The sequence below is a fragment of the Pseudophryne corroboree genome, chromosome 9 (assembly GCF_028390025.1).
Source record: "Pseudophryne corroboree isolate aPseCor3 chromosome 9, aPseCor3.hap2, whole genome shotgun sequence".
In the NCBI taxonomy this organism is placed as follows: domain Eukaryota; kingdom Metazoa; phylum Chordata; class Amphibia; order Anura; family Myobatrachidae; genus Pseudophryne; species Pseudophryne corroboree.
The window spans coordinates 228,718,454-228,744,879 of NC_086452.1; the positions used below are offsets into that span (position 1 = coordinate 228,718,454).

At 48.6% G+C, this 26,426-nt stretch overlaps 1 protein-coding gene across 3 annotated transcripts in view; it reads right to left on the reverse strand.

Annotated features, from left to right (window-relative positions):
• GPSM2 (G protein signaling modulator 2) overlaps positions 1-26,426 on the reverse strand; it is a 287,348-nt gene that overhangs the window by 59,475 nt on the left and 201,447 nt on the right. For all 3 annotated transcript variants that reach the window (XM_063940157.1, XM_063940156.1, XM_063940158.1), the window contains 3 exons: positions 22,789-22,904; positions 17,073-17,228; positions 16,515-16,623 (listed from right to left, as the gene is read on the reverse strand). In XM_063940157.1, coding sequence (XP_063796227.1) covers positions 16,515-16,623; positions 17,073-17,228; positions 22,789-22,904 — 381 coding nt within the window. The remainder of the gene's footprint in view (positions 1-16,514; positions 16,624-17,072; positions 17,229-22,788; positions 22,905-26,426) is intronic.

The following is a 26,426-nucleotide window of genomic DNA, read 5'->3' on the forward strand; positions in this document are numbered from 1 at the left end:
CAAAACTGTAACATAACCCTTATGTAAGCAAAAACTATATACAAGTCTTGCAGATGTAGTCCGGTAGGTTTAAAATCTTATTTTCTCTTACGTCCTAGAGGATGCTGGGGACTCCAAAAGGACCATGGGGCTTATACCAAAGCTCCCAACGGGGCGGGAGAGTGCGGATGACTGCAGCACCGACTGAGCAAAAGCAAGGTCCTCCTCAGCCAGGGTATCAAACTTGCAGAACTTTGCAAAAGTGTTTGAATCCGACCAAGTAGCTGCCCGGCAAAGCTGTAATGCAGAGACCCCTCGGGCAGCCGCCCAAGAAGAGCCCACCTTCCTAGTGGAATGGGCCTTTACCGATTTTGGCAACGGCAATCCAGCCGTAGAATGAGCCTGCTGAATCGTTACAAATCCAGCGAGCAATAGTCTGCTTAGAAGCAGGAGCGCCAACCTTGTTGGCTGCACACAGGACAAACAGAGCCTCTGTTTTCCTAACCCTAGCCGTCCTGGCTACATAAATTTTTAAGGCCCTGACTACATCCAGGGATTTGGAGTCCTTCAAGTCCCCCGTAGCCACAGGCACCACAATAGGTTGGTTCATATGAAATGAAGAAACCACCTTAGGTAAAAATTGAGGATGAGTCCTCAACTCCGCTCTATCCACATGTAAAATCAAATAGGGGCTCTTGTGGGACAAGGCCGCCAATCGGACACCTGCCTTGCAGATGCCAAGGCCAATAACATGACCACCTTCCACGTGAGAAATTTTAATTCAACTGTTTGAAGAGGTTCAAACCAGAGCGATTTATGGAACTGTAACACCACGTTAAGGTCCCATGGTGCCACTGGGGGCACAAAAGGAGGCTGGATTGTGTAGCACTCCCTTTACAAAAGTTTGGACTTCTGGGAGAGAAGCCAATTCCTTCTGGAAGAATATAGACAGGGCCGAAATCTGTACCTTAATGGAGCCTAACTTTTGGCCATATCCACTCCTGTCTGTAGAAAATAAGAATTTACTTAACGATAATTCTATTTCTCGTAGTCCGTAGTGGATGCTGGGACTCCGTCAGGACCATGGGGGATTAGCGGCTCCGCAGGAGACAGGGCACAAAAGTAAAAGCTTTAGGATCAGGTGGTGTGCACTGGCTCCTCCCCCTATGACCCTCCTCCAAGCCTCAGTTAGGATACTGTGCCCGGACGAGCGTACACAATAAGGAAGGATTTTGAATCCCGGGTAAGACTCATACCAGCCACACCAATCACACTGTACAACCTGTGATCTGAACCCAGTTAACAGCATGATAACAGCGGAGCCTCTGAAAAGATGACTCGCAACAATAATAACCCGATTTTTGTAACAATAACTATGTACAAGTATTGCAGACAATCCGCACTTGGGATGGGCGCCCAGCATCCACTACGGACTACGAGAAATAGAATTATCGGTAAGTAAATTCTTATTTTCTCTGACGTCCTAGTGGATGCTGGGACTCCGTCAGGACCATGGGGATTATACCAAAGCTCCCAAACGGGCGGGAGAGTGCGGATGACTCTGCAGCACCGAATGAGAGAACTCCAGGTCCTCCTCAGCCAGGATATCAAATTTGTAGAATTTTGCAAACGTGTTTGCCCCTGACCAAGTAGCAGCTCGGCAAAGTTGTAAAGCCGAGACCCCTCGGGCAGCCGCCCAAGATGAGCCCACCTTCCTTGTGAAATGGGCATTTACATATTTTGGCTGTGGCAGGCCTGCCACAGAATGTGCAAGCTGAATTGTACTACACATCCAACTAGCAATCGTCTGCTTAGAAGCAAGAGCACCCAGTTTGTTGGGTGCATACAGGATAACAGCAAGTCAGTTTTCCTGACTCCAGCCGTCCTGGAAACCTATATTTTCAGGGCCCTGACAACATCTAGCAACTTGGAGTCCTCCAAGTCCCCAGTAGCCGCAGGTACCACAATAAGCTGGTTCAGGTGAAACGCTGACACCACCTTAGGGAGAAACTGGGGACGAGTCCGCAGCTCTGCCCTGTCCGAATGGACAATCAGATATGGCTTTTGTGAGACAAAGCCGCCAATTCTGACACTCGCCTGGCCAAGGCCAGGGCCAACAGCATGGTCACTTTTCATGTGAGATATTTCAAATCCACAGATTTGAGCGGTTTAAAATGTGATTTGAGGAATCCCAGAACTACGTTGAGATCCCACAGTGCCACTGGAGGCACAAAAAGGGGGTTGTATATGCAATACTCCCTTGACAAACTTCTGGACTTCAGGAACTGAAGCCAATTCTTTCTGGAAGAAAATTGACAGGGCCGAAATTTGAACCTTAATGGACCCCAATTTGAGGCCCATAGACACTCCTGTTTGCAGGAAATGCAGGAATCGACCGAGTTGAAATTTCTTCGTGGGGCCTTCCTGGCCTCACACCACGCAACATATTTTCGCCACATGTGGTGATAATGTTGTGCGGTCACCTCCTTCCTGGCTTTGACCAGGGTAGGAATGACCTCTTCCGGAATGCCTTTTTCCCTTAGGATCCGGCGTTCCACCGCCATGCCGTCAAACGCAGCCGCGGTAAGTCTTGGAACAGACATGGTACTTGCTGAAGCAAGTCCCTTCTTAGCGGCAGAGGCCATGAGTCCTCTGTGAGCATTTCTTGAAGTTCCGGGTGCCAAGTCCTTCTTGGCCAATCCGGAGCCACGAGTATAGTTCTTACTCCTCTACGTCTTATAATTCTCAGTACCTTGGGTATGAGAAGCAGAGGAGGGAACACATACTCCGACTGGTACACCCACGGTGTTACCAGAACGTCCACAGCTATTGCTTGAGGGTCTCTTGACCTGGCGCAATACCTGTCCAGTTTTTTGTTCAGGCGGGACGCCATCATGTCCACCTTTGGTCTTTCCCAACGGTTCACAATCATGTGGAATACTTCCCGATGAAGTCCCCACTCTCCCGGGTGGAGGTCGTGCCTGCTGAGGAAGTCTGCTTCCCAGTTGTCCACTCCCGGAATGAACACTGCTGACAGTGCTATCACATGATTTTTCGCCCAGCGAAGAATCCTTGCAGTTTCTGCCATTGCCCTCCTGCTTCTTGTGCCGCCCTGTCTGTTTACGTGGGCGACTGCCGTGATGTTGTCCCACTGGATCAATACCGGCTGACCTTGAAGCAGAGGTCTTGCTAAGCTTAGAACATTGTAAATTGCCCTTAGCTCCAGTATATTTATGTGGAGAGAAGTCTCCAGACTTGATCACACTCCGTGGAAATTTTTCCCCTGTGTGACTGCTCCCCAGCCTCTCAGGCTGGCATCCGTGGTCACCAGGACCCAGTCCTGAATGCCGAATCTGCGGCCCTTTAGTAGATGAGCACTCTGCAGCCACCGCAGAAGAAACACCCTTGTCCTTGGAGACAGGGTTATCCGCTGATGCATCTGAAGATGCGATCCGGACCATTTTTCCAGCAGATCCCACTGAAAAGTTCTTGCGTGAAATCTGCCGAATGGAATCGCTTCATAAGAAGCCACCATTTTTCCCAGGACCCTTGTGCAATGATGCACTGACACTTTTCCTGGTTTTAGGAGGTTCCTGACTAGCTCGGATAACTCCCTGGCTTTCTTCTCCGGGAGAAACACCTTTTTCTGGACTGTGTCCAGAATCATCCCTAGGAACAGCAGACGTGTCGTCGGAAACAGCTGCGGTTTTGGAATATTTAGAATCCACCCGTGCTGTCGTAGAACTACTTGAGATAGTGCTACTCCGACCTCCAACTGTTCTCTGGACCTTGCCCTTATCAGGAGATCGTCCATTTTCTTTGAAGAAGAATCATGATTTCGGCCATTACCTTGGTAAGGACCCGGAGTGCCGTGGACAATCCAACCGGCAGCGTCTGAAACTGATAGTGACAGTTCTGTACCACGAACCTGAGGTACCCTTGGTGAGAAGGGCAAATTGGGACATGGAGGTAAGCATCCCTGATGTCCCGGGACACCATATAGTCCCCTTCTTCCTGGTTCGCTATCACTGCTCTGAGTGACTCCATCTTGATTTGAACCTTTGTATGTAAGTGTTCAAATATTTCAGATTTAGAATAGGTCTCACCGAGCCGTCTGGCTTCAGTACCACAATATAGTGTGGAATAATACCCCTTTCCTTGTTGTAGGAGGGGTACTTTGATTATCACCTGCTGGGAATACAGCTTGTGAATTGTTTCCACTACTGCCTCCCTGTCGGAGGGAGACGTTAGTAAAGCAGACTTCAGGAACCTGCGAGGGGGAGACGTCTCGAATTTCCAATCTGTACCCCTGGGATACTACTTGTAGGATCCAGGGGTCCACTTGCGAGTGAGCCCACTGCGTGCTGAAACTCTTGAGACGACCCCCCACCGCACCTGAGTCCGCTTGTACGGCCCCAGCGTCATGCTGAGGACTTGGCAGAAGCGGTGGAGGGCTTCTGTTCCTGGGAATGGGCTGCCTGCTGCAGTCTTCTTCCCTTTCCTCTATCCCATGGCAGATATGACTGGCCCTTTTGCCCTTATGGGGACGAAAGGACTGAGGCTGAAAAGACGTTGTCTTTTTCTCCTTTATACGGCAATACTTCCATGTGCCGTTTGGAATCTGCATCACCTGACCACTGTCGTGTCCATAAACATCTTCTGGCAGATATGGACATCGCACTTACTCTTGATGCCAGAGTGCAAATATCCCTCTGTGCATCTCGCATATATAGAAATGCATCCTTTAAATGCTCTATAGTCAATAAAATACTGTCCCTATCAAGGGTATCAATATTTTCAGTCAGGGAATCCGACCAAGCCACCCCAGCGCTGCACATCCAGGCTGAGGCGATCGCTGGTCGCAGTATAACACCAGTATGTGTGTATATACTTTTTAGGATATTTTCCAGCCTCCTATCAGCTGGCTCCTTGAGGGCGGCCCTATCTGGAGACGGTACCGCCACTTGTTTTGATAAGCGTGTGAGCGCCTTATCCACCCTAAGGGGTGTTTCCCAACGCGCCCTAACTTCTGGCGGGAAAGGGTATACCGCCAATAATTTTCTATCGGGGGAAACCCACGCATCATCACACACTTCATTTAATTTATCTGATTCAGGAAAAACTACAGGTAGTTTTTTCACACTCCACATAATACCCTTTTTTGTGGTACTTGTAGTATCAGAAATATGTAACACCTCCTTCATTGCCCTTAACAAGTAACGTGTGGCCCTAAAGGAAAATACGTTTGTTTCTTCACCGTCGACACTGGAGTCAGTGTCCGTGTCGACCGACTGAGGTAAAAGGACGTTTTAACGCCCCTGACGGTGTTTGAGACGCCTGGACAGGTACTAATTGGTTTGCCGGCCGTCTCATGTCGTCAACCGACCTTGCAGCGTGTTGACATTATCACGTAATTCCTTAAATAAGCCATCCATTCCGGTGTCGACTCCCTAGAGAGTGACATCACCATTACAGGCAATTGCTCCGCCTCCTCACCAACATCGTCCTCATACATGTCGACACACACGTACCGACACACAGCACACACACAGGGAATGCTCTGATAGAGGACAGGACCCCACTAGCCCTTTGGAGAGACAGAGGGAGAGTTTGCCAGCACACACCAAAACGCTATAATTATACAGGGACAACCTTTATATAAGTGTTTTTCCCTTATAGCATCTTAATATATATAATCATATCGCCAAATAAGTGCCCCCCCTCTCTGTTTTAACCCTGTTTCTGTAGTGCAGTGCAGGGGAGAGCCTGGGAGCCTTCCCACCAGCATTTCTGTGAGGGAAAATGGCGCTGTGTGCTGAGGAGAATAGGCCCCGCCCCCTTTTCGGTGGGCTTCTTCTCCCGTTTTTCTGAGACCTGGCAGGGGTTAAATACATCCATATAGCCCCAGGGGCTATATGTGATGTATCTTTTAGCCAGTATAGGTATTTCATTGCTGCCCAGGGCGCCCCCCCCAGCGCCCTGCACCCTCAGTGACCGCTGGTGTGAAGTGTGCTGACAACAATGGCGCACAGCTGCAGTGCTGTGCGCTACCTCATGAAGACTGAAAAGTCTTCTGCCGCCGGTTTCTGGACCTCTTCACTCTTCGGCATCTGCAAGGGGGTCGGCGGCGCGGCTCTGGGACCGGACTCCATGGCTGGGCCTGTGTTCGATCCCTCTGGAGCTAATGGTGTCCAGTAGCCTAAGAAGCCAATCCATCCTGCACGCAGGTGAGTTCACTTCTTCTCCCCTAAGTCCCTCGTAGCAGTGAGCCTGTTGCCAGCAGGACTCACTGAAAATAAAAAACCTAACAAAACTTTTACTCTAAGCAGCTCTTTAGGAGAGCCACCTAGATTGCACCCTTCTCGGCCGGGCACAAAAATCTAACTGAGGCTTGGAGGAGGGTCATAGGGGGAGGAGCCAGTGCACACCACCTGATCCTAAAGCTTTTACTTTTGTGCCCTGTCTCCTGCGGAGCCGCTAATCCCCCATGGTCCTGACGGAGTCCCAGCATCCACTAGGACGTCAGAGAAAGTGGAGAAAACGGCCCAAGTGGAAACCTTCCGTAGGAGCATTCTTGGCTTCACACCAAGATACATACTTTCTCTAGATACGGTGATAATGTTTCGCCGTCACTTCCCTCCTACCCTTTACCAGAGTAGGGATGACTTCTTCCGGAATACCCTTCTCCGCTAGGATTCGGTGTTCAACCGCCATGCCGTCAAACGTAACCGCGGTAAATCTTGGAACACGCAGAGCCCCTGCTGCAACAGGTCTTCTCTGAGAGGAAGAGGCCACGGATCTTCTGTGATCATTTCCCGAAGATCTGAATACCAGGCCCTTCGAGGCCAATCCGGAACAATGAGTATCGTCTGTACTCTTTTCCGTCTTAAGATACTCAATATTATTGAGATGAGAGGAAGAGGAGGAAATACATAGACCGACTGAAACACCCATGGTGTCACCAGGGCGTCCACCGCTATTGCCTGAGGGTCCCTTGACCTGGCGCAATACCTCCGAAGCTTCTTGTTGAGGCGGGATGCCATCATGTCTATTTGAGGAGTTCCCAACGACTTGTTATCTCTGCCAAGACTTCTTGATGAAGTCCCCACTCTCCTGGATGGAGATCGTGTCTGCTGAGGAAGTCTGCTTCCCAGTTGTCCACTCCCGGAATGAATATCGCCGACAGAGCGCTTACGTGATTTTCTGCCCATCGCAGAATCCTGGTGGCTTCCGCCATTGCCACTCTGCTCCATGTACCGCCTTGGCGGTTTACATGAGCCACTGCTGTGACGTTGTCTGACTGAATCAGAACCGGTAGGTCGCGAAGAAGATTCTCCGCTTGTCGTAGGCCATGGTATATGGCCCTTAATTTCAGTATGTTGATGTGTAGACAAGCCTCCTGGCTTGACCAGTCCCTGAAAATTCCTTCCTTGTGTGACTGCTTCCCAGCATCGGAGGCTCGCGTCCGTGGTCACCAGGACCCAGTACTGAATGCCGAACCTGCGACCTTCTAGAAGAGGAGCACTCTGCAGCCACCACAGGAGAGACACCCTGGCCCTGGGGGACAGGGTTATCCTCTGATGTATTTGAAGGTGAGACCCGGACCACTTGTCCAGAAGGTCCCACCGAAAAGTCCTTGCATGAAACCTGCCGAAGGGGATGGCCTCGTAGGTCGCCACCATTTTCCCCAGCACACGAGTGCATTGATGGACTGACACTCTTTTTGGTTTTAACAGGTATCTGACCATGTTCTGGAGCTCCTGGGCTTTTATCGGGAGAAAAACCCTCCTTTGTTCTGTGTCCAGAATCATGCCTAAGAAAGACAGACGATTTGTTGGATCCAACTGTGACTTTGGTAGATTTAGAATCCAGCCATGTTGCTGCAGCACTCTCAGGGAGAGGGACACGCTTTTCTGCAACTGTTCCTTTGATCTCGCTTTTATCAGGAGATCGTACAAGTACGGGATAATTGTGACTCCTTGCCTGCGCAGGAGTACCATCATTACCACCATTACCTTGGTGAAAACCCTTGGGGCCGTGGAAAGCCCTAACGGCAACGTCTGAAACTGGTAATGAGTGTCCTGTACAGCGAATCTCAGGTACGCCTGATGAGGATAAATGGGGACATGAAGGTATGCATCCTTTATGTCTAGCTATACCATAAAATCCCCCCCCTCCAGGCTGGAGATCACTGCCCTGAGTGATTCCATCTTGAACTTGACCCCTTTCAAGTACAGGTTCAGGGATTTTAAGTTGAGAATGGGTCTGACCGAGCCATCCGGTTTCGGGGCCACAAACAGGGTTGAATAGTACCCTTTTCCCTGTTGTAGTAAGGGAACCTTGATGAGTACTTGCTGTAGACAAAGCTTTTTGAATTGCAGCCAACACTATCTCCCTCTCTGGAGGAGAAGCTGGTAAAGCTGATTTGAAGCATTGGCAGGGAGGCACGTCTTCGAATTCCAGTTTGTAACCTTGGGACACAATCTCCATCACCCAAGTATCCACATCTGACTGAACCCAGACGTGGCTGAAGAGTCGAAGACGTGCCCCCACCGGAGCGGACTCCCTCAGTGGAGCCCCAGCGTCATGCGGTGGATTTAGTAGAAGCCGGGGAGGACTTCTGTTCCTGGGAACCAGCCGTAGCAGGCATTCTTTTCCCTTTACCTTTACCTCTGGCGAGGAAGGAAGAGCCCCGACCTCTTCTGGACTTATGCGACCGAAAAGACTGCATCTGATACTGCGGCGTTTTCTTTTGCTGTGGGGGAACATAAGGCAAAAAAATAAGAATTTACTTACCGATAATTCTATTTCTCGGAGTCCGTAGTGGATGCTGGGGTTCCTGAAAGGACCATGGGGGAATAGCGGCTCCGCAGGAGACAGGGCACAAAAAGTAAAGCTTTAGGATCAGGTGGTGTGCACTGGCTCCTCCCCCTATGACCCTCCTCCAAGCCTCAGTTAGGATACTGTGCCCGGACGAGCGTACACAATAAGGAAGGATTTTGAATCCCGGGTAAGACTCATACCAGCCACACCAATCACACTGTACAACCTGTGATCTGAACCCAGTTAACAGTATGATAACAGCGGAGCCTCTGAAAAGATGGCTCACAACAATAATAACCCGATTTTTGTAACTATGTACAAGTATTGCAGATAATCCGCACTTGGGATGGGCGCCCAGCATCCACTACGGACTCCGAGAAATAGAATTATCGGTAAGTAAATTCTTATTTTCTCTATCGTCCTAGTGGATGCTGGGGTTCCTGAAAGGACCATGGGGATAATACCAAAGCTCCCAAACGGGCGGGAGAGTGCGGATGACTCTGCAGCACCGAATGAGAGAACTCCAGGTCCTCCTTAGCCAGGGTATCAAATTTGTAGGATTTTACCAACGTGTTTGCCCCTGACTAAATAGCCGCTCGGCAAAGTTGTAAAGCCGAGACCCCTCGGGCAGCCGCCCAAGATAAGCCCACCTTCCTTGTGGAATGGGCATTTACATATTTTGGCTGTGGCAGGCCTGCCACAGAATGTGCAAGCTGAATTGTATTACACATCCAACTAGCAATAGTCTGCTTAGAAGCAAGAGCACCCAGTTTGTTGGGTGCATACAGGATAACAGCAAGTCAGTTTTCCTGACTCCAGCCGTCCTGGAACCTATATTTACAGGGCCCTGACAACATCTAGCAACCTGGAGTCCTCCAAGTCCCTAGTAGGCGCAAGGCACCAAAATAAGCTGGTTCAGGTGAAACACTGACACCACCTTAGGGAGAGAACTGGGAACGAGTCCGCAGCTCTGCCCTGTCCAAATGGACAACCAGATATGGGCTTTTTTGAGAAAAAAACCACCAATTTGACACTCGCCTGGTCCAGGCCAGGGCCAAGAGCATGGTCACTTTTCATGTGAGATGCTTCAAATCCACAGATTTGACTGGTTTTAAACCAATGTGATTTGAGGAATCCCAGAACTACGTTGAGATCCCACAGTGCCACTGGAGGCACAAAAGGGGGTTGTATATGCAATACTCCCTTGACAAACTTCTGGACTTCAGGAACTGAAGCCACTTCTTTCTGGAAGAAAATCGACAGGGCCGAAATTTGAACCTTAATGGACCCCAATTTGAGGCCCATAGACACTCCTGTTTGCAGGAAATGCAGGAATCGACCGAGTTGAAATTTCTTCGTGGGGCCTTTCTGGCCTCACACCACGCAACATATTTTTGCCACATGTGGTGATAATGTTGTGCGGTCACCTCCTTTCTGGCTTTGACCAGGGTAGGAATGACCTCTTCCGGAATGCCTTTTTCCCTTAGGATCCGGCGTTCCACCGCCATGCCGTCAAACGCAGCTGCGGTAAGTCTTGGAACAGACATGGTACTTGCTGAAACAAGTCCCTTCTTAGCGGCAGAGGCCATAAGTCCTCTGTGAGCATCTCTTGAAGTTCCGGGTACCAAGTCCTTCTTGGCCAATCCGGAGCCATGAGTATAGTTCTTACTCCTCTACGTCTTATAAGTCTCAGTACCTTAGGTATGAGAAGCAGAGGATGGAACACATACACCGACTGGTACATCCATGGTGTTACCAGAACGTCCACAGCTATTGCCTGAGGGTCTCTTAACCTGGCGCAATACCTGTCCCGTTTTTTGTTCAGACGGGACGCCATCATGTCCACCTTTGGTATTTCCCAACGGTTTACAATCATGTGGAAAACTTCCCGATGAAGTTTCCACTCTGCCGGGTGGAGGTCGTGCCTGCTGGGGAAGTCTGCTTCCCAGTTTCCATTCCCGGAATGAAAAACTGCTGACAGTGCTATCACATGATTTTCCGCCCAGCGAAAAGTCCTTGCAGTTTTTGCCATTGCCCTCCTGCTTCTTGTGCCGCCCTGTCTATTTACGTGGGCGACTGCCGTGATGTTTTTCCCACTGGATCAATACCGGCTGACCTTGAAGCAGAGGTCTTGCTAAGCTTAGAGTATTATAAATTTACCCTTAGCTCCAGTATATTTATGTGGAGAAAAGTCTCCAGACTTGATCACACTCCCTGGAAATTTTTTCCTTGTGTGACTGCTCCCCAGCCTCTCGGGCTGGCCTCCGTGGTCACCAGCATCCAATCCTGAATGCCGAATCTGCGGCCCTCTAGAAGATGAGCACTCTGTAACCACCACAGGAGAGACACCCTTGTCCTTGGATATAGGGTTATCCGCTGATGCATCTGAAGATGCGATCCGGACCATTTGTCCAGCAGATCCCACTGAAAAATTCTTGCGTGAAATCTGCCGAATGGAATTGCTTCGTAGGAAGTCACCATCTTTACCAGGACCCTTGTGCAATGATGCACTGATTTTAGGAGGTTCCTGACTAGCTCGGATAACTCCCTGGCTTTCTCTTCCGGGAGAAACACCTTTTTCTGGACTGTGTCCAGAATCATCCCTAGGCACAGCAGACTTGTCGTCGGGATCAGCTGCGATTTTGGAATATTTAGAATCCACCCGTGCTGTTGTAGCAGTATCCGAGATAGTGCTACTCCGACCTCCAACTGTTCCCTGGACTTTGCCCTTATCAGGAGATCGTCCAAGTAAGGGATAATTAAGACGCCTTTTCTTCGAAGAAGAATCATCATTTCGGCCATTACCTTGGTAAAGACCCGGGGTGCCGTGGACAATCCAAACGGCAGCGTCTGAAACTGATAGTGACAGTTCTGTACCACGAACCTGAGGTACCCTTAGTGAGAAGGGCAAATTTTGGACATGGAGGTAAGCATCCCTGATGTCTCGGGACACTATATAGTCCCCTTCTTCCTGGTTCGTTATCACTGCTCTGAGTGACTCCATCTTGATTTGAACCTTTGTAAGTGTTCAAAAATTTTTAGATTTAGAATAGGTCTCACCTAGCCTTCTGGCTTCAGTACCACAATATAATGTGGAATAATACCCCTTTTCTTGTTGTAGGAGGGGTAATTTGATTATCACCTGCTGGGAATACAGCTTGTGAATTGTTTCCCATACTGCCTCCTTGTCGGAGGGAGACCTTGGTAAACCAGACTTCAGGAGCCTGCGAAGGGGAAACGTCTCAACATTCCAATCTGTACCCCTGGGATACTACATGTAGGCTCCAGGGGTCCTGTACGGTCCCAGCGTCATGCTGAGAGCTTGGCAGAAGCGGTGGAACGCTTCTGTTCCTGGGAATGGGCTGCCTGCTGCAGTCTTCTTCCCTTTCCTCTATCCCTGGGCAGATATGACTCTTATAGGGACGAAAGGACTGAGGCTGAAAAGACGGTGTCTTTTTCTGCAGAGATGTGACTTAGGGTAAAAACGGTGGATTTTCCAGCAGTTGCCGTGGCCACCAGGTCCGATGGACCGACCCCAAATAACTCCTCTTCCTTTATACGGCAATACACCTTTGTGCCGTTTGGAATCTGCATCACCTGACCACTGTCGTGTCCATAAACATCTTCTGGCAGATATGGACATCGCACTTACTCTTGATGCCAGAGTGCAAATATCCCTCTGTGCATCTCGCATATATAGAAAATGCATCCTTTAAAATGCTCTATAGTCAATAAAATACTGTCCCTGTCAAGGGTATCAATATTTTTAGTCAGGGAATCCGACCAAGCCACCCCAGCTCTGCACATCCAGGCTGAGGCGATCGCTGGTCGCAGTATAACACCAGTATGTGTGTATATACTTTTTATGATATTTTCCAGCCTCCTGTCAGCTGGCTCCTTGAGGACGGCCCTATCTATAGACGGTACCGCCACTTGTTTTGATAAGCGTGTGAGCGCCTTATCCACCCTAAGGGGTGTTTCCCAACGCGCCCTAACTTCTGGCGGGAAAGGGTATACCGCCCATAATTTTCTATCGGGGGGAACCCACGCATCATCACACACTTCATTTAATTTATCTGATTCAGGAAAAACTACGGTAGTTTTTTCACATCCCACATAATACCCTCTTTTGTGGTACTTGTAGTATCAGAAATATGTAACACCTCCTTCATTGCCCTTAACGTGTGGCCCTAATAAGGAATACGTTTGTTTATTCACCGTCGACACTGGATTCAGTGTCCGTGTCTGTGTCGACCGACTAAAGTAAACGGGCGTTTTAAAACCCCTGACGGTGTTTCTGAGACGTCTGGACCGGTACTAATTGTTTGTCGGCCGTCTCATGTCGTCAACCGACCTTGCAGCGTGTTGACATTATCACGTAATTCCCTAAATAAGCCATCCATTCCGGTGTCGACTCCCTAGAGAGTGACATCACCATTACAGGCAATTGCTCCGCCTCCTCACCAACATCGTCCTCATACATGTCGACACACACGTACCGACACACAGCACACACACAGGGAATGCTCTGATAGAGGACAGGACCCACTAGCCCTTTGGAGAGACAGAGGGAGAGTTTGCCAGCACACACCAAAAACGCTATAATTATATAGGGACAACCTTATATAAGTGTTTTCCCTTATAGCATCTTTTATATATTTCTAACGCCAAATTAGTGCCCCCCCTCTCTGTTTTAACCCTGTTTCTGTAGTGCAGTGCAGGGGAGAGCCTGGGAGCCTTCCCTCCAGCCTTTCTGCGAGGGAAAATGGCGCTGTGTGCTGAGGAGATAGGCCCCGCCCCTTTTTCGGCGGGCTCGTCTCCCGCTCTTTAATGGATTCTGGCAGGGGTTAAATATCTCCATATAGCCCCCGGAGGCTATATGTGAGGTATTTTTAGCCAAAAAAGGTTTTCATTTGCCTCCCAGGGCGCCCCCCTCCCAGCGCCCTGCACCCTCAGTGACTGCCGTGTGAAGTGTGCTGAGAGGAAATGGCGCACAGCTGCAGTGCTGTGCGCTACCTTAAGAAGACTGAGGAGTCTTCTGCCGCCGATTCTGGACCTCTTCTCGTTTCAGCATCTGCAAGGGGGCCGGCGGCGAGGCTCCGGTGACCATCCAGGCTGTACCTGTGATCGTCCCTCTGGAGCTAATGTCCAGTAGCCAAAGAAGCCAATCCATCCTGCACGCAGGTGAGTTCACTTCTTCTCCCCTAAGTCCCTCGTTGCAGTGATCCTGTTGCCAGCAGGACTCACCGTAAAATAAAAAACCTAAGCTAAACTTTTCTAAGCAGCTCTTTAGGAGAGCCACCTAGATTGCACCCTTCTCGGCCGGGCACAAAAATCTAACTGAGGCTTGGAGGAGGGTCATAGGGGGAGGAGCCAGTGCACACCACCTGATCCTAAAGCTTTACTTTTTGTGCCCTGTCTCCTGCGGAGCCGCTATTCCCCCATGGTCCTTTCAGGAACCCCAGCATCCACTAGGACGATAGAGAAATAGATTTACCCGCGGTAGCTGTTGAAACCAGGTCCGCGAGACCTTCCCCGAATAAAGTTCACCCTTGTAAGGTAAAACTTCCATATGCTTCTTTGAGTTGGTATCACCCGTCCATTGGCGGGTCCACAGTGCTCGCCTAGCAGAAATCGCCATTGCGTTGGCCCTAGAACCTAGCAGCCCAACGTCTCTCTGAGCGTCTCTCATATATAAGACAGCGTCTTTTATGTGACCTAAGGTCAACAAATGGTATCCCTATCTAGGGTATCAATATCAGCTGACAAGGTATTTGTCCAAGCTGCTACCGTGCTACAAACCCAAGCCGATGTTATTGCCGGTTTGAGCAAAGCACCTGAATGTGTATAAATTGAATTTAAGGTAGTTTCCGGTCTGCGATCCGCAGGATCTTTTAGCGTCGCCATGTCCGGGGACGGTAGGGCCACCTTTTTGGACACGCACGTTAAGGCCTTGTCGACCGTGGGTGATTTTCAAATAATGCGTTCAGCTCATAAGATGGGGGAAATATAACCTCAGGTTTCTTTTCCTTAAACATGTGTACCCTCGTGTCAGGGACAGAGGGGTCATCTGTGATATGCAAAACATCTTTTATTTCAATAATCATATAATGAATACTTTTTGCCACCCTTGGGTGTACCCTCGCATCATCATAGTCGACACTGGAGTCAGAATCCTTGTCGGTATCAGTGTCTGCTATTTGGGACAGGGGACGTTTTTGGAACCCTGAAGGGCCCTGTGACACAGCCAAAGCCATTGATTGACTCCCTGTATTAACCCTGGACTCTGCTTTGTCCAACCTTTTATGTAAAAAATTTACAGTCCACATGTCCAACCAATCAGGTGTCGGCGTTGCCGACGGAGACACCACAATCATCTGCTCCACCTCCTCCTTAGATGAGTCTTCCGCTTCAGACATGCCGACACACACAGGGATATTTATACGGAGACAGATCCCCACTAAGGTCCTTAGGAGAGACAGCGAGAGAGTATGCCAGCACACACCCAGCGCCAACTGACACTGGAAACAGAATTCCCAGATAAACAGCGCTTTTATATTACATGAATATATATATATATATATATATATATATATATATATATATATATACACACACTCACTGCGGAATCAAGTGCGCCCCCCCCCCCCCCTCTTTTTAGCCCTGTGTCACCGTGTTCAGCAGGGGAGAGTCTGGGAGCAGCTTCTAGCAGTGTGCTGTGGAGAAAATGGCGCTGGTTAGTGCTGAGGGATCAAGCTCCGCCCCTTCACCGGCAGGCTTCGGTCCCGCTCAAAATTGTAATACTGGCGGGGGATTTTTATATCTACAGCCTCCGCTGCCTATATAATGTATCTGCCAGTCCTAGAGGTTTATATTGCTGCCCAGGGCGCCCCCCCTCTGCGCCCTGCACCCATCAGTGCCTTGTGTGTGTTGTGTGTGTGGGAGCAGAGTTACCTCAGAGAAGATCTGAAGTCTTCTGCCGCCTTGAAGTCTTCTTTTCTTCTCATACTCACCCGGCTTCTATCTTCCGGCTCTGCGAGAAGGACGGTGGCGCGGCTCTGGGACGAACGGCGGGGGAGACCCGCGTTCCGACTCCCTCTGAAGCTAATGGTGTCCAGTAGCCTAAGAAGCAGAGGCTATCACTTAAGTAGGTCTGCTTCTCTCTCCTCAGTCCCACGATGCAGGGAGCCTGTTACCAGCAGTGCTCCCTGAAAATAAAAAAACCTAACAAACTCAGGAGAGCTCCTCTGTAATGCACCCAATCTCCTCTGGGCACAGGATCTAACTGGGGTCTGGAGGAGGGGCATAGAGGGAGAAGCCAGTGCACACCCATACTAAAAGTTCTTTATAGTGCCCATGTCTCCTGCGGAGCCCGTCTATACCCCATGGTCCTTACGGAGTCCCCAGCATCCTCTAGGACGTAAGAGAAATATACTGGTAGGTTAAATTGGATCCCTGCAAAATTAACCCTAGCATGAGTGTGTGTGTGTACATGTGGCAGAGAATATAGATTGTAACCTTCACTGGGGCAGGGACTGATGTAAATAGCCAAATATTCTCTGTAAAGCACTGCAGAATGTGTGCGCTATAAAAAAAACTGGTAATTAATAACATAAATAATAAATCTATATACAGCATTTTTTCTTTATTAGTGAAGCAAGTAATATTTTCTGACAGCCAAGTATCGAATATGAAAGGGGTTCTTTTGTTACCTCTCTTGAAATATCCAAATGCCTCTCTGCAAAGTGTACGGCCTGGTCATGGTTTCCTAAGGCAGTGTATGCATTCCCCAGGCTCCAACATGCTCGGCCTTCTCCCACTCTGCAATACAGAGGAAACGCTATTCACTTCAATGTGGGGGAAAAACTACAACGGGTTAAATAAATAAAATGTAATCAGAGTTACATAACAATGACTAAACTTCACAATGCTCATATTAGAAAGGCTAAGGTGACTTTGCATGTTACAAAGTGGAACAAAATGAAGCAGGAAACCCATACTACAGGATCCCCTATAAACACATCAGTCTGAAGGCCACATAATACATCAGTTACATTTTCATTAGAAGACTCACACATGTCAACACATGCTGTAACTTGTTTTATTGTAACCTGGTGACTGAGAGAGGCACAAACTAATGGCTACTCCTCAAAAAGCTTTTTGTGTCATATGGAGACACCCACACATAACTGCTGACAGTATTACATTGTAAAATTGCTTGGCAATCGCAGAGCCTGGGTTATTACACTATGAGTAATGTCAGATCTCACCTGTCACTGAGTTCCTTAGCGATGACGAGATGCTTCAGATGATAATCAATGGCTTTCTCATAGTCCTGAAGTAGTGTGTATGTATTCCCCAGGCTGTAGCAGCTCTGTGCTTCCACAGCCCTGTCCTTTAGCTGCCGGGCCAGCTGCAGGGTCCGTCTGCAAAAAGATAACAGACTCTTTCCATTCCTTCCTTCAGACACACTGCATTATTTACTACTGTACTTATCTATGACTGCCACCTATTACTTTGGTTTATGTGGATGCAAACCTATAACTGGATCATGGGATTTGGTAAAAACTTAGGGCGGTATTCAATTGTTTGAAAAGCCCGTTGAGTGTCTGTTTTTTCCTATCTAATAGACAGGAAAAATAAGATTTTACTCACCGGTAAATCTATTTCTCGTAGTCCGTAGTGGATGCTGGGGACTCCGTAAGGACCATGGGGAATAGACGGGCTCCGCAGGAGACTGGGCACTCTAAGAAAGATTTAGTACTACTGGTGTGCACTGGCTCCTCCCTCTATGCCCCTCCTCCAGACCTCAGTTAAGGAAACTGTGCCCGGAAGAGCTGACATTACAAGGAAAGGATTTTGGAATCCAGGGTAAGACTCATACCAGCCACACCAATCACACCGTACTACTTGTGATAACATACTTAGTTAACAGTATGAACAACAATCGAGCATCACTCAACGGATGCCACATAACATAACCCTTTATTAAGCAATAACTATATACACGTATTGCAGAAAGTCCGCACTTGGGACGGGCGCCCAGCATCCACTACGGACTACGAGAAATAGATTTACCGGTGAGTAAAATTTTATTTTCTCTAACGTCCTAGTGGATGCTGGGGACTCCGTAAGGACCATGGGGATTATACCAAAGCACCCAAACGGGCGGGAGAGTGCGGATGACTCTGCAGCACCGAATGGGCAAACACAAGGTCCTCCTCAGCCAGGGTATCAAACTTGTAGAACTTTGCAAAGGTGTTTGAACCTGACCAAGTAGCTGCTCGGCAAAGCTGTAATGCCGAGACCCCTCGGGCAGCCGCCCAAGAAGAGCCCACTTTCCTTGTGGAATGGGCTTTTACTGATTTTGGATGCGGAAATCCAGTCGCAGAATGAGCCTGCTGAATCGTGTTACAGATCCAGCGAGCAATGGTTTGCTTTGAAACAGGAGCACCCAGCTTGTTGGATGCATACAGGATAAACAGCGAGTCAGTTTTCCTGACTCCAGCCGTTCTGGTCACATAAATCTTCAAAGCACTGACTACATCAAGCAACTTGGAATCCTCCAAGTCACGAGTAGCCGCAGGCACCACAATAGGTTGGATCAAATGAAAAGATGACACCACCTTCAGCAGAAATTGTGGACGAGTCCGTAATTCTGCCCTGTCCATATGAAAAACCAGATAGGGGCTTTTACATGACAAAGCCGCCAATTCTGACACACGCCTAGCCGAAGCTAAGGCCAATAGCATTACCACTTTCCACGTGAGATACTTTAGCTCCACGGTTTTAAGTGGCTCAAACCAGGGGGATTTCAGGAAACCCAACACCATGTTGAGATCCCAAGGTGCCACTGGTGGCACAAAAGGGGGCTGAATATGCAGCACTCCCTTAACAAATGTCTGAACCTCAGTAAGAGAAGCCAGTTCTTTCTGAAAGAAAATGGATAGGACTGAAATCTGGACCTTTATGGACCCAATTTCAAGCCCATAGTCACTCCTGACTGTAGGAAGTGCAGGAACCGGCCCAGCTGGAATTCCTCTGTTGGGGCCTTCCTGGCCTCACACCAAGCAACATATTTTCGCCATATACGGTGATAATGTTTAGCTGTCACGTCCTTCCTAGCCTTTATCAGCGTAGGAAAAACTTCATCCGGAATGTCTTTTTCCGCTAGGATCCGGCGTTCAACCGCCATGCCGTCAAACGCAGCCGCGGTAAGTCTTGGAACAGACAGGGCCCCTGTTGTAACAGGTTCTGTCTGAGAGGCAGAGGCCATGGGTCCTCTGTGAGCATTTCTTGCAGTTCCGGGTACCAAGTCCTTCTTGGCCAATCCGGAACAATGAGTATTGTTCTCACTCCTTTTTTTCTTCCGATTCTCAGTACCTTGGGTATGAGAGGAAGAGGAGGAAATACATAGACCGACTGGAACACCCACGGTGTCACTAGTGCGTCCACAGCTATCGCCTGAGGGTCCCTTGACCTGGCGCAATACCTTTTTAGCTTTTTGTTGAGGTGGGATGCCATCATGTCCACCTGTGGCAGTTCCCATCCATCTGTAATCTGCGTGAAGACTTCTTGATGAAGTCCCCACTCTCCCGGGTGGAGGTCGTGTCTGCTGAGGAAGTTTGCTTCCCAGTTGTCCACTCCCGTTATGAACACTGCTGACAGTGCTTGCACGTGATTCTACGCCCAACGAAGAATCCTGGTGGCTTCCGCCATCGCCACCCTGCTTCTTGTGCCGCCCTGGCGTTTTACGTGAGCCACTGCGGTGATGTTGTCTGACTGAATCAGCACCGGTTGGTTGCGAAGCAGAGGCTCCGCTTGACTCAGGGCGTTGTATATGGCCCTAAGTTCCAGGATATTGATGTGCAGACAAGCCTCCTGACTTGACCACACCCCTTGGAAGTTTCTTCCCTGAGTGACTGCCCCCCATCCTCGGAGGCTTGCATCCGTGGTCACCAGGACCCAGTCCTGTATGCCGAACCTGCGGCCCTCGAGAAGGTGAGCACTCTGCAGCCACCACAGAAGAGACATCCTGGTCCTGGGGGATAGGGTGATCAGCCGATGCATCTGAAGATGCGATCCGGACCACTTGTCCAACAGATCCCACTGAAAGATCCTCGCATGGAACCTGCCGAAGGGAATGGCCTCGTATGACGCCACCATCTTTCCCAGGACTCGCGTGCAGTGATGCACCGACACCTGTTTTGGTTTTAAGAGGTCTCTGACCAGAGTCACAAGCTCCTGAGCCTTCTCCGCCGGGAGAAACACCCTTTTCTGATCTGTGTCCAGAATCATGCCCAGAAAGGGCAGACGCGTCGTAGGAATCAGCTGCGACTTTGGGATATTCAGAATCCAGCCGTGCTGTTGCAGCACTACCTGAGAGTGTGCTACGTTGATCAGCAACTGCTCTCTGGACCTCGCCTTTATGAGGAGATCGTCCAAGTATGGGATAATTGCGACTCCTTGCTTTCGAAGGAGAACCATCATTTCCGCCATTACCTTGGTAAATATTCTCGGTGCCGTGGACAGGCCAAACGGCAACGTCTGGAATTGGTAATGACAGTCCTGTACCACAAACCTGAGGTACTCCTGATGAGGTGGATAAATGGGGACATGCAAGTAAGCGTCCTTGATGTCCAGAGACACCATAAAATCCCCCTCTCCCTGGCTTGCAATGGACCGCTCTGAGCGATTCCATTTTGAACTTGAATTTCTTCAGATAAATGTTCAGGGATTTTAAATTCAAAATGGGTCTGACCGAACCGTCCGGTTTCGGTACCACAAACATTGTGGAATAGTAACCCCTTCCCTGTTGAAGGAGGGGAACCTTTACCACCACCTGCTGGAGATATAACTTGTGAATTGCTGCTAACACTACCTCCCTTTCCATGGGGGAAGCTGGCAGGGCCGACTTTAGGTAACGGTGAGGGGGCATCACTTCGAATTCCAGCTTGTATCCCTGAGACAATATCTGTAAGGCCCAGGGATCCACCTGTGAGCGAACCCACTGGTGGCTGAAATTTCGGAGACACGCACCCACCGCTCCCGGCTCCACCTGTGGAGCCCCAGCGTCATGCGGTGGATTTAGTGGAAGCCGGGGAGGACTTCTGTTCCTGGGAACTAGCTGTATGGTGCAGCTTCTTTCCTCTACCACTGCCTCTGGCAAGAAAGGATGCACCTCTGACTTTCTTGCTTTTTTGTGATCGAAAGGACTGCATTTGGTAATACGGTGCATTCTTAGGTTGTGAGGGAATATAAGGCAAAAAATTTGATTTCCCAGCCGTAGCTGTAGAAACTAGGTCCGAGAGACCGTCCCCAAACAATTCCTCACCCTTATAAGGTAAAACCTCCATGTGCTTTTTTGAATCGGCATCACCTGTCCACTGCCGAGTCCACAGGACCCTTCTGGCAGAAATCGACATTGCATGAATTCTTGAGCCCAGTAGGCAAATGTCCCTCTGGGCATCCCTCATATATAGGACAGCGTCTTTTATATGCCCCAGGGTCAGTAAAATAGTATCCTTGTCCAAGGTATCCAGTTCCTCAGACAGAGTATCTGTCCATGCTGCTACAGCACTACACATCCAGGGCGACGCAATTGCCGGCCTCAGTATGGTACCGGAATGTGTATAAACAGACTTCAGAATACCTTCCTGCTTCCTATCCGCAGGATCCTTTAGGGAGGCCGTATCCTGTGACGGCAGGGCTACCTTCTTAGATAAGCGCGTCAGAGCCTTGTCTACCCTAGGGGAGGATTCCCATCGCAACCTGTCCGTTGGCGGGAAAGGGTACGCCATAAGTAACCTTTTGGAAATCAGCACTTTCTTATCAGGAGAATCCCACGCTTTTTCACATAACTCATTTCACTCATGTGAAGGGGGAAAAGTCACCTCTTGCTTTTTCTCCCCAAACATATAAACCCTCTTATCAGAGACAGGGTTTACCTCTGATATGTACAATACATCGTTCATTGCTATAATCATGTAGCGGATGGCTTTAGCCATTTTAGGCTGCAATTTTGCATCATCACCATCGACACTGGAGTCAGAATCTGTGTCGATATCTGTGTCAACAATTTGGGATAGTGGGCGCTTCTGAGACCCTGACGGCCTCTGCGCTGTAGGATCAGGCATGGGCTGAGACACCGACTGTCCAAAGGCTTCAGCTTTATCCAACCTTTTATGCAAGGAGTTTACATTATCATTTAACACCTTCCACATATCCATCCAATCAGGTGTCGGCGGAGACACCTCATCCATCTGCACCTGCTCTGCCTCCACATAGCCCTCCTCGTCAAACATGTCGACACACGCGTACCGACACACCACACACACAGGAGATGCTCTATATGAGGACAGGACCCCCACCAGGCCTTTTGGAGAGACAGAGAGAGAGTATGCCAGCACACACCCCAGCGCTATATAACCCAGGAATTACACAGTAACTTAGTGTTTACCCAGTAGCTGCTGTATATATGATAAATGCGTCTAAATTTATGTGCCCCCCCTCTCTTTTTACCCTCTTTCTACCTTGAGACTGCAGGGGAGAGCCTGGTGAGCTTCCTCTCAGCGGAGCTGTGGAGAGAAAATGGCGCTGGTGAGTGCTGAGGAAGAAGCCCCGCCCCCTCAGCGGCGGGCTTCTGTCCCGCTTTCTGTGTAAAAATAATGGCGGGGGCTCATACATATATACAGTGCCCAGCTGTATATATGTTACTTTTGCCAAGAGGTATCCTAATTGCCGCCATCTACTAGCTGTCAGCGGAAAAACAATTGAATACCACCCACTAAGTTTAAATATAGAAGGAGTCTCAATATAGGTTAAACGGAAGTTGTGCACATTACTATTGGAGACATGGTGACCAGGAAAGCAATTCTTATTGTAGGAAGCATACTATTTCTATTTAGTGTATTTATACACACATGTGTATTAAAGAATAGTATTTCATTGCTCTTCATTGCCACCCTTGCTATTATGATTTCTTACTTATAGTACTCTGCTGCCATTTCAAATTCACCCAGGAAGATGAATGCATTCCCAAGGTTACTGTACGCTCTTCTTTCTGCTGATCGGTCACCAAATTCTCTGGCAATTAAAAGTCGCTGTAAAGTAAACAAAGACAAACGTGATTAGCATTACGTCTTATAATACGGACAGAGGGCTATGCTGGCTAGAGTTTGCAATCTAAAGAATAGAGGTCCCCATACATCATTGAGGCAATTCCCCGACCCTACTGGAAACGCCAATCCATGTCCAACGATGATCTGCAATCCACTGGGGAATCATTGATTTAACCATGTTAAAAATGCCTGGTTTGCCAATCCTGGCAGTTTTCGTCATGATTGGGGAATCCGGAATTTTTAGCAAGTTTAATATTCCCAGTCCCCAGACCCAGCCGTCCGGTCAGATGAATGGGGGCCATAACTTTTTTTTTTATTATTTGTAAATGTTGCTAAGGGTGTGGTATGCCATCTCGACGCCAGGATCCCGTCCGCAGAATGCTGGCGGAAGGGGGAGTGCAACAAGCCCCTGCGCTCGCCACAGGTTCTATTCCCACTCTATGGGTGTCGTGGACACCCACAAGTGGGAATAGAGCCATCAAGAGCCACTCATGGCATGCCGACCACCGGGATAGTGATGGGGCGGAATGTAGGTGGAGGTGTTGTGACCGGCGGTCACATAACTACATCCCGTTGCTAATACAAGCACAAATATCTATGTAATCTATGTGCATACAACTTGTTTGGAATGCAATCCATTCACATTAGCATTAATCTGTTGCTAGACACAAATTGCACATTAATCATCAAGAGCCACTCATGACTGTTACATGTAATAATATACAGGAGCGGTCATTTATAAAAAATGAAAAAACACAGTGCAAGACTATTTCATACTTCTGTTAAATCATTTTCTTTCAATGTATTTGGGGTTTATAGAGCCTGCTAAATTTTGGCATTTTAAAATATTTAATATATTTTACTATATATTTTTCTGCCCTATAGAACAGAAAAAACATCTCCCCCCAAAATATTTAACTGTGAGAACTAGAGTAAAAATGGAGGGTGTGCAGTGCCCCCCCAACAGATTCAGCAAATAGAATTTATTGCAAGTATATAACGCTCTGACTTTCTACAGCATCTATATGTTGAACACCATACCACGGGGACATCCCAAAGCTGCACCACGATGAATACACTCAGAGTTGCAGAGTGCAACTCACTAGGTGCAAAAACACCAAGGGCAAAATGTAATAGTCTGTGAGAGGCAGGCTGATCGGGAATTCCTGTGAGCCTGCCCGTATTTTAAAAGCAGCAATCATTTACAAGGCAAAACCGACCCGGTTTTGTCTTGTAAACTAATGCCGCTTTAAAAATACAGGCAGACTAGCAGGTATTCCCAATCAGCTTGTATCTTACAGGCTATTACATTTTGCCCTAAAGCTGTAAAATTTTGTAACGTTATCCACCAGGAACCACGTGGCAGCCTGACACAGCAGCTGATGTGAAGCCCTGTGCCTCACTGACAATGAGGTACTCACTGGTCTGCTAGAATGTGCCTACAGAATGCAAAGGAACAAGTTTCCCCACCCCAAAATAAAGACAGGGACCACAATTTCCTGATTTAAGTGAAAAGGTAGTTTAGTACAAAGAATGGGGCATTCATAGGAAGACCGATCCCCCAAATCCGGGACATTCTGGGCCATGAAAACATCATTCTTATGCCATATAGAAATGTAAAATTGTGATGGCACATGTTATTGGTATCTTCCTTCGAGGGTTCCAGCATCTACATTATGGAAGCACATTGTACCCTAAAAGGAAGGTACTTTTAGGAGAAGCACATTGTAACCCTGGAAGAAAGGTACCATTAGGAGAAGCACATTGTAATAGGAGAAGCACAGTGTAACCCTGGAAGGAAGGTACCATTAGGAGAAGCACATTGTAACCCTGGAAGGAAGGTACCATTAGGAGAAGCACATTGTACCCTGGAAGGAAGGTACCATTAGGAGAAGCACGCTGTAACCCTGGAAGAAAGGTACCATTAGGAGAAGCACATTGTAACCCTGGAAGAAAGGTACCATTAGGAAAAGCACATTGTAACCCTGGAAGGAAGGTAACAATAGGAGAAGCACATTGTAACCCTGGAAGGTACCATTAGGAGAAGCACACTGTAACCCTGGAAGCAAGGTACCATTAGGAGAAGCACACTGTACCCTGGAAGGAAGGTTCCATTAGGAGAAGCACACTGTACCCTGGAAGGAAGGTACCATTAGGAGAAGCACATCGTGACTCCGGAAGGAAGGTACCATTAGGAGAAGCACATCGTGACTCTGGAAGGAAGGTACCATTAGGAGAAGCACAATAATAAGAATTTACTTACCGATAATTCTATTTCTCGGAGTCCGTAGTGGATGCTGGGGTTCCTGAAAGGACCATGGGGAATAGCGGCTCCGCAGGAGACAGGGCACAAAAAGTAAAGCTTTCCGATCAGGTGGTGTGCACTGGCTCCTCCCCCTATGACCCTCCTCCAAGCCTCAGTTAGGTACTGTGCCCGGACGAGCGTACACAATAAGGGAGGAATTTTGAATCCCGGGTAAGACTCATACCAGCCACACCAATCACACCGTACAACTTGTGATCTAAACCCAGTTAACAGTATGATAACAGAGGAGCCTCTGAAAGATGGCTCCCTACAACAATAACCCGAATTAGTTAACAATAACTATGTACAATTATTGCAGATAATCCGCACTTGGGATGGGCGCCCAGCATCCACTACGGACTCCGAGAAATAGAATTATCGGTAAGTAAATTCTTATTTTCTCTATCGTCCTAGTGGATGCTGGGGTTCCTGAAAGGACCATGGGGATTATACCAAAGCTCCCAAACGGGCGGGAGAGTGCGGATGACTCTGCAGCACCGAATGAGAGAACTCCAGGTCCTCCTTAGCCAGAGTATCAAATTTGTAAAATTTTACAAACGTGTTCTCCCCTGACCACGTAGCTGCTCGGCAAAGTTGTAATGCCGAGACCCCTCGGGCAGCCGCCCAAGATGAGCCCACCTTCCTTGTGGAGTGGGCCTTTACAGATTTAGGCTGTGGCAGGCCTGCCACAGAATGTGCAAGTTGGATTGTGCTACAGATCCAACGAGCAATCGTCTGCTTAGACGCAGGAGCACCCATCTTGTTGGGTGCATACAATATAAACAACGAGTCAGATTTTCTGACTCCAGCTGTCCTTGCAATATATATTTTTAATGCTCTGACAACGTCCAGTAACTTGGAGTCCTCCAAGTCACTTGTAGCCGCAGGCACTACAATAGGCTGGTTCAGATGAAATGCTGACACCACCTTAGGGAGAAAATGCGGACGAGTCCGCAGTTCTGCCCTGTCCGAATGGAAAATCAGATATGGGCTTTTGTAAGATAAAGCTGCCAGTTCTGACACTCTCCTGGCCGAAGCCAGGGCTAGTAACATGGTCACTTTCCATGTGAGATATTTTAAATCCACCTTTTTTAGTGGTTCAAACCAATGAGATTTTAGAAATTCCAAAACCACATTGAGATCCCACGGTGCCACTGGAGGCACCACAGGAGGCTGTATATGCAGCACTCCCTTAACAA